Source organism: Quercus robur, chromosome 6 (genome assembly GCF_932294415.1).
Source record: "Quercus robur chromosome 6, dhQueRobu3.1, whole genome shotgun sequence".
Taxonomy (NCBI): Eukaryota; Viridiplantae; Streptophyta; class Magnoliopsida; order Fagales; family Fagaceae; genus Quercus; species Quercus robur.
In genome coordinates, this window is record NC_065539.1 from 15,178,872 (window position 1) to 15,186,470 (window position 7,599).

Genomic DNA, 7,599 nt, shown 5'->3' on the forward strand with positions numbered 1-7,599 from the left:
TTCATTTAACCTTATATATATATATATATATATGATATTGCACAGAATCAGTAGGTTGAACGCTCCAGTTTCGATGGGCTATTGGTAGCTGTGGAAGGCCTACAAAAATGAACACGCAATCAAAAAGAGGACTGGAGTAGACTGGCCAAACACCCTCCGATGGCTAAGTTAGTTCTAACAAGAATAGAGTTCAAACTTTTTGGGAGTCAAGTGTCCGAATGTACTTACCTTTGTTTGGTTCAGACCGGTCCTTTATATAGAAGCCCTAGGGATGGTTATTTACCCAGTAACTTCTCCAAGATTCATGGAAGCCAATGAGTCCGAACATAACTTCCTCAACGGCTACAGAAGTTGCAACCGCTAACGGAAGTTAACTATTCGAGGAATTTATGGCGATAATCATGGGTTTAGTAACCGTTCCAAAGTGTTGAAAGTTTCCTAAGTGTTGCACGTTCATCCGTCCATTGTATGGACGATTTGGTCGTCTCTGGACATCTGATCATCGTCCATGGACGACCTCGTTATCGTCCATGGAATACTTCATCGTTCATGAGCGACATTCTCGTCCATGAACATCTTTCTCCTCCTTGGGTGATTCCTGATCCTGTTTGCTCTCTTGGTCCTGGATGATCCTTATGGACGAATTGGAGGTGAACTAATTTTTCGCTATCCCATCAATATATATATATATATATATATAATCATAATCTTCATACACCATGACTTAAAAAAATCTAATGAATAGTTCTTCCTCTTATTTAATGTTTATGTTATACAAATCATCAACCAATAAATATATGATAATGGTAAAAAAAACGTTATACACAAAATTATGAAAAATATGATAAAACTATTTTTTTTTTTTTTTTAATAAAAAGAAACTCTTTATAAATCTAGGGACGAAAATAATATTTTACCTAAAAAATTATCACGCGTAACATGCAAGTCTGCTACTGGATTATATAATACTTGCCTACACATTCACAAAATTAAGCTGGGGTTCAATGTTAAAGAATAAAGACCTTAATTTTAAGGCATTAATCCAAAAGACAAACTCAATCAGAGTCATTGAGTCCACATTCCAATATGAGCCACTCCATCACTTATCCACACCTTCATGCAAATCAAAATCAACATCACCACGTACCGCTCAGCTTTAATAGCTCTATATAAAAGCAAACACAACCCCCACCCTCTAACTATCTCTCTCGTCTTTGCTAATAAATCCTCAACGTCAACTTCAACCGCCACAAAGTCCACAAGAACAACTAACACCACAGAAAAGCTAGAGAGAATTACTAAAGGTTTCATTTTGATCCCAACCCATTCTTCATCTTCTTCTTATTCATCTGGGTCTCTTTGTTTTGTTCCAAAGAAGATAATGGTTGTGATTGATCAGCACGTACTCTGGACCTTCTTTGCCTCCCTCTTCGGCTTCGTTCTTCTCTATATTATTCGTCCTAATAACAATGCTAACAACAGGAAGCTAAAGAAGAAGAATTCTCCACAACAACGTGTCGACAACAACAGCTTCACCGATGGAGAGTTCCGCCACGTTAATGGCTGCGACTCCGTCACCGACGTCATCGTCGTTGGTGCTGGTGTTGCAGGTGCCGCCCTTGCTTACACTCTCGGCAAGGTACATTTTCAAAACAAAGTCCTCAGTTTCTTCACAATTTTTTTTTTTTTTCAGTTATGAGATCCTTTTTCTAACGGTGACTTGTAACTTAAATAATTGTAACTTGTACTTGAGTAATTAGAGAATTCTGGAAAGTGTTTATTTGTCATGTCTCTTACATAAATTATATATTATATTATTATTTTTCCTTGCTAAAAAATCTGTTATGAAATTCTGGAGTGGTGGCTGCGTGTGGAAGCAAATGACGCAAGTGCAATTCTCATGGGAAAGAAATTGTTTGGTTTGGTAGGTGGGGATATGAGGTTAACTGAACGCAAGTGCAATCCTTAAATGTGTTTTAAGATGTATTAAGTAGTGGAGTTTTGAGTCAATTTTGTTGGCTTGCACACGCATCATTGTGTGTAACTCCACATGATTAACTAGCACAGGCAGAATTTGGTCCACAAATTTAGATACAGTTTGGTTTCACTTTCTCACCATGCATGCTGCAATTTTTCCCACTATGACCATTCAGCCTAAAATGTTCTTCATGTTACTTGTTTTGTTACCAATTGCAGGATGGAAGACGAGTTCATGTGATCGAAAGAGACTTGACAGAGCCAGACCGAATTGTTGGTGAACTGCTGCAGCCTGGTGGATACCTGAAATTAGTTGAATTGGGCCTTGAAGGTATGTATCAAAGTTAACATCCTAATTCTAGTTTACAAATATCCTTCAAATACATTGAATGGAAAATCATTAGAATAATTGTTGGACATGGTTTTTAGAACTACTTCTGTTTCAATAAAGAATTTGTTAGCCTTTTGTATGTGAAATGTGACACAATTGCACTTTGACATCAGATTGCATGGAGGAAATTGATGCTCAGCGTGTGCTTGGATACGCTCTCTTCAAGGAAGGGAAAAATACGAAATTGTCTTATCCTTTGGAAAAATTTCATTCAGATGTGTCCGGGAGGAGCTTCCACAATGGACGTTTCATTCAAAGGATGAGAGAAAAAGCCGCTACTCTTTCCAAGTATACTTTCTTGCCTTTTTATAGATTCACTGTATCACAGTTTATTTTCTTGTTAAAATTTGCCATTTTATATTTTCTTGTCCTTTTTCATGATCAATCTTCTGTTCAGTGTGAAATTGGAGCAAGGTACAGTAACATCCCTGCTTGAAGAAAATGGGACTATCAGGGGGGTTCAATACAAAACAAAGGATGGCCAAGAACACACAGCTTATGCTCCTCTTACAATTGTGTGTGATGGTTGCTTCTCAAATCTGCGCCGCGCTCTTTGCAACCCCAAGGTGAAGTTGCCATCTTGAAACTTAACAGTTTGTTTGGTGTTATTCGATGAATTGGAAAATTGCCTATGGCTATATAGGGAGTAATATGTATCTATTGCTTCTTGCAGTTGGCATTTGCACTCATGCTTTCTACTGAGGCTAACTGATAGTACAATTTTATTTTTGTTTAACAGGTAGACGTGCCCTCTTGTTTTGTGGGTTTAGTCTTGGAAAACTGTCAACTTCCATTTGCAAATCATGGGCATGTTATTTTAGCAGACCCTTCTCCCATCTTGTTTTATCCCATCAGTGGTACAGAGGTTCGCTGTTTGGTTGATGTACCTGGTCAGAAATTACCATCCATTGCTAATGGCGAAATGGCCAAATATTTGAAAACAATGGTGGCTCCACAGGTACTTATTCTGTTCAGTATATGATCTTAGATTATCAAGTCCATAGCCCAATTGCATTGGCAATACTTATGTGTTCTTTATTTTTCATCTTTGTTTCACTTTGGCTTTCAAAGCAACATATATGTCCTGCCCCTTAATCAAGAGAATTTATGTTGCAGATTCCACCTGAGCTTCATGAAGCCTTCGTGTCAGCAATCGATAAAGGAAACATTAGAACTATGCCAAACAGAAGCATGCCAGCAGATCCACATCCTACTCCTGGAGCCCTTTTAATGGGTGATGCTTTCAACATGCGTCATCCTTTAACTGGTGGTGGAATGACTGTGGCCCTATCTGATATTGTTATACTTCGAGATCTTCTTAAGACATTGCGTGACCTAAATGATGCAGCTTCATTGTCCAGATATCTTGAATCCTTTTACACCTTGCGCAAGGTATGCTTTCTAGAAAGCAAGAGTATAATCGTGAAATGTACAAGGGGCAGATATGAATTTCTGATTGTGTGTGTTGCAAATAGAATTGAATCGCAAAGTGCCAGAGATCGTTATTAAAAGAAAGGGTGAGCTGTTGTTTTTTCAGAATTTCATATTAGTGAATGGTAAAAAACAGTCAAGATGATATTTTGGAGAGATGTGATTTCGGGATTGCTTTCTTCTGTGATCATCTTTGGCTCCAAAATTGTTGGAAATCAAGGAGCCTTTTTATGTCCAGGGATTGTTATGTTTCACATTGTATAACTTGTTGTATGATATGGTCTTTATTGCAGCCAGTGGCGTCTACAATAAATACTCTGGCAGGTGCCCTCTATAAGGTGTTTTCTGCTTCACCTGATCAGGCAAGGAAGGAGATGCGCCAAGCATGCTTTGACTATTTAAGCCTGGGAGGAATATTTTCTACAGGACCGGTTGCTTTGCTCTCTGGTCTGAACCCTCGTCCATTAAGTTTAGTTCTACATTTCTTTGCTGTGGCGATTTATGGTGTTGGTCGCCTGCTACTACCATTTCCTTCACCTCAACGCTTGTGGATTGGAGCTAGATTGATTTGGGTACGTATATCCTATTCTCTTTGTATGATTGTTGTAGAATGCTGAGTCATGCAGATAGTTTTTCTTCTCTTCTATGTTCCTTTAAGTTATTGTTGTTCTGTTTTAAAGCCTCCAATCTGTTTTATGACACCTACCACGTTGAACCGTTTACTCAAAACATATGCTATTTTTATTGTTTTTTTCTTTTATGTCATTTTGTCCATATAGTATATTTCTTCAATAATTCTTATTGAACAACTTTGTCTTTTCCAGGGTGCAGCAGGTATAATATTTCCCATCATCAAGGCAGAAGGAGTGAGGCAGATGTTCTTCCCTGCAACTGTTCCGGCATATTATAGAGCTCCTAGTGTTAAGTCAGATATTTAGAAGAATATGGCAAAGATCTGTTTAGGTTTGAATTTTTTGTAGTAAAGCAAACCAGCTTGCATTATGTAGTGAAGACGGGAAGATTTGTATGCTTGAGCCCTCCGTTAGAGTTCATAAGATTTGAATTCTTAAGCCCTCCATTAGAGTACATAAAATTTGTATGCTAGAGCCTCCACTTGAGGGCATAGTACAATCATTTATTTGTTCAGACCACTACTAAGGGCATCCACAGCCCCGAAACTAAAAATTTAGCTATTTTGCATTACAAAACGTTATTTTATCTATTTTACCTACTCACTTTACAAAACATACTATAGCAGTATATCTATTTTAGCTTTCAACACAATAAAATAATATAAACATCATAATAAAATAATATATCCATTACAATAAAATCATATATTCACTACAATAAACAACAATCACAACTACCCGCAACCACAACTGCTACTGCTACCACTACCACCGCTGCCATCGACTCTTCTACCGCCACTATAATTGCTGCCGCTGCTACTACTGCCGCCGCCACATGATAGCAAATAATAATCTAATGTTAACAAATGTAAACACTAGAAGAAAAAAAAAATGTAAACTTCCTTGCATACAGAAAATTCTCAAACTAACATTTATATCAAAACTTAAAATACTTAGAAGTATAACAATAGAACATGATTATGCATAAATACTTAATTTGACATGTAGCTTAATCTCACTGATAAAGAAAACAACAAATTCATTTTTGAGCATCTCAAAACCAAACTAACAATTTCTCATTAAAATAAAATCAACAAACAGAAAATTAGTAAGAAGCAAAAATAGAAACAAAAAAAATTGTAGCCTTCCCTACACACAGAAAATTCCCAAACTAACATTTAAAAACAAAAACATAAATTCCTACCAACAAAAAAATTCCCAATACATTCCAATCCTCAACTCACAACTCACAACAAATATTATATGAGTCAAAACTGAGTAACTCACAACTCATTGAAATAAGGCATGAAGCAAAAAAATAAAAATAAGGTAGTAAGCAAGTTTCAAATCCAAATCAAAACAAATGGATGCTCTAAATTTACTGCTATATTCTATCCATTCATCAATTCAACTTACAAAAGCATGGATAAGCTTGTTGAGATCAAATGACAGAAATTTTCATTGAACAAGAATAGCAAAAAAATTATTGCATCTAAAATTTATTTATTCTATATTTATAGATACACATACCCAAATCAAAAATCCCAAGCATGAAGAAGACAAAGACAACTTACCTGAAGGCGAGTCGGGTCAGAGGCGTCGATCGGCGATGGCGGCAGCGGGACAGAGAGGTGAGAGTTTAGAGATGAGAGTTTCAGAGTTTAGAGCATCAGAGAAGTGGATTGGTAGCATGGGTCTGATGCAGATTGGCGGCGTGGGCCTGAGGCTAATCGATGACTTGGGAGTTTGAAGAAGTGGGTCTGCTGGTGGGTCGGTGACGTCGAGCTTCGGTGGTTTGGTGGGCGGTGCCAACGAGGATCGAGTTGGGTCGGCGTTGATGAGATAGAGAGGTGAGAGTTTGAGAGTGAGCTTGAGAGAATTTTGAGAGAAGGTGAGAGTTTGAGAGAGTGAGTCTGAGAGAGGCACAGTCGGGAGAATAAAAGAATAAAAAAAAATAAATAAACAAACATATATTATTTTAATCCGGCTGAGAGTAATTTTTTTTTTTTTTTTTTTAGCTCTCGGCTATAGTGTACATCCATATATAGTTGTGCACTGTAGCAATGAAGGTAAAAATTTTACCTATAGCTTCACTACTATAGTATGTATTTTTATGTTTTGGTGAAGCTAAAATAGTTATATAGCTATTTAGCTTCACTGCTGTGAGTGCACTAAGATGTGTTTTATTGGGTGAACAATACTTCTGTTCCAACCCAAAACATGTATTTCTCCTTAACATTTAAGAATATTTTTTGAATGGAAGAAGTTCCTGTTTCTTTTGATTTTTTGGCGAGACATTCTTGGGTTATTTACATTGCCTATAAGTCTATTCCTAGACACCCTCCAAAGTCCAAACCAAATAGTCAAATGTTGCTTAAATATTTGTAGTCTTGCACTCTCAAAATGTGCTTTATATTGGATATCAATGACAACGACAATAGCACCAACTGGAAGGTAGATGTAGGGATGGCAATTTTTCCCCACCCCGCTTAACCCGCCCCTTCCCGCTTTGCCCTGCGCAGGTTTTCCCCACCTCGCCTGGTGGGGCGGGGATGGGGCAAGATTTTAGCCCTGTACCACCAGGCGAGGTGGGGATGGGTTTAAACTATTTAGACCTGCCCCGCCCCGCCCCGCCCCGCCCCGCCCCACATTGTTAAGGGTTATAATTGTAAATTTTTCATACCCTAAAACCCTACTATTAAATAAACATATCAATATTAGCTTATTTTATTCTACCCAATGTAGTTCTCTGCCTTTATTTTGTTATGTGTTATACTATGAGTTTTTATTTTTTATTTATTTTTTATGATTGTCTTATTAAACACTTAGATATATTATTTAATTTTTTCTAAAAATTGATTTGATTTGATGGGATAAATTTAGTTGTAATTTCAAGTATATTTTTATTAATGAAATAGGTTTCATTAAAAAATTGTACTAGTTGTAAGGCAAATTAACAAAAAGTAGAGTTTTATGGGGTGTGGGGGGGCTTCGCGGGGCCCCAAGGGGTGGGGATGGGGTGAGAAAATTTTCCTGGTAATGCGGGACGAGACGGGGAGGGGGCAAAACTTTGCGGGGTGGGAATGAAGTCCCCATCCTTCGGCCCCGCCCCACCCCATTGCCATCCCTAGGTAGATGGTTTAAATAGGCCACAAATTAGGTTTATAG

The 7,599-nt window shown here is 37.6% G+C and overlaps 1 protein-coding gene and 1 long non-coding RNA gene across 2 annotated transcripts; one reads left to right on the forward strand and one right to left on the reverse strand.

Annotated features, from left to right (window-relative positions):
• The first annotated feature begins 1,260 nt into the window (after positions 1–1,260).
• Positions 1,261–4,877, forward strand: LOC126732949 (squalene epoxidase 3-like). The gene is made up of 8 exons (XM_050436036.1): positions 1,261–1,639; positions 2,197–2,308; positions 2,482–2,656; positions 2,766–2,934; positions 3,108–3,326; positions 3,485–3,760; positions 4,093–4,371; positions 4,624–4,877. The coding sequence occupies exons 1-8, from the start codon at positions 1,382–1,384 to the stop codon at positions 4,735–4,737; spliced, it is 1,602 nt and encodes a 533-aa protein (XP_050291993.1). The 5' UTR covers positions 1,261–1,381; the 3' UTR covers positions 4,738–4,877.
• Positions 4,878–5,088: 211 nt separating this feature from the next.
• LOC126732952 (uncharacterized) lies at positions 5,089–6,323 on the reverse strand. The gene is made up of 2 exons (XR_007659580.1): positions 6,006–6,323; positions 5,089–5,306 (listed from the first exon to the last, which is right to left on the reverse strand). It is a non-coding gene; the product is annotated as an uncharacterized LOC126732952 (long non-coding RNA).
• Positions 6,324–7,599: the final 1,276 nt, after the last annotated feature.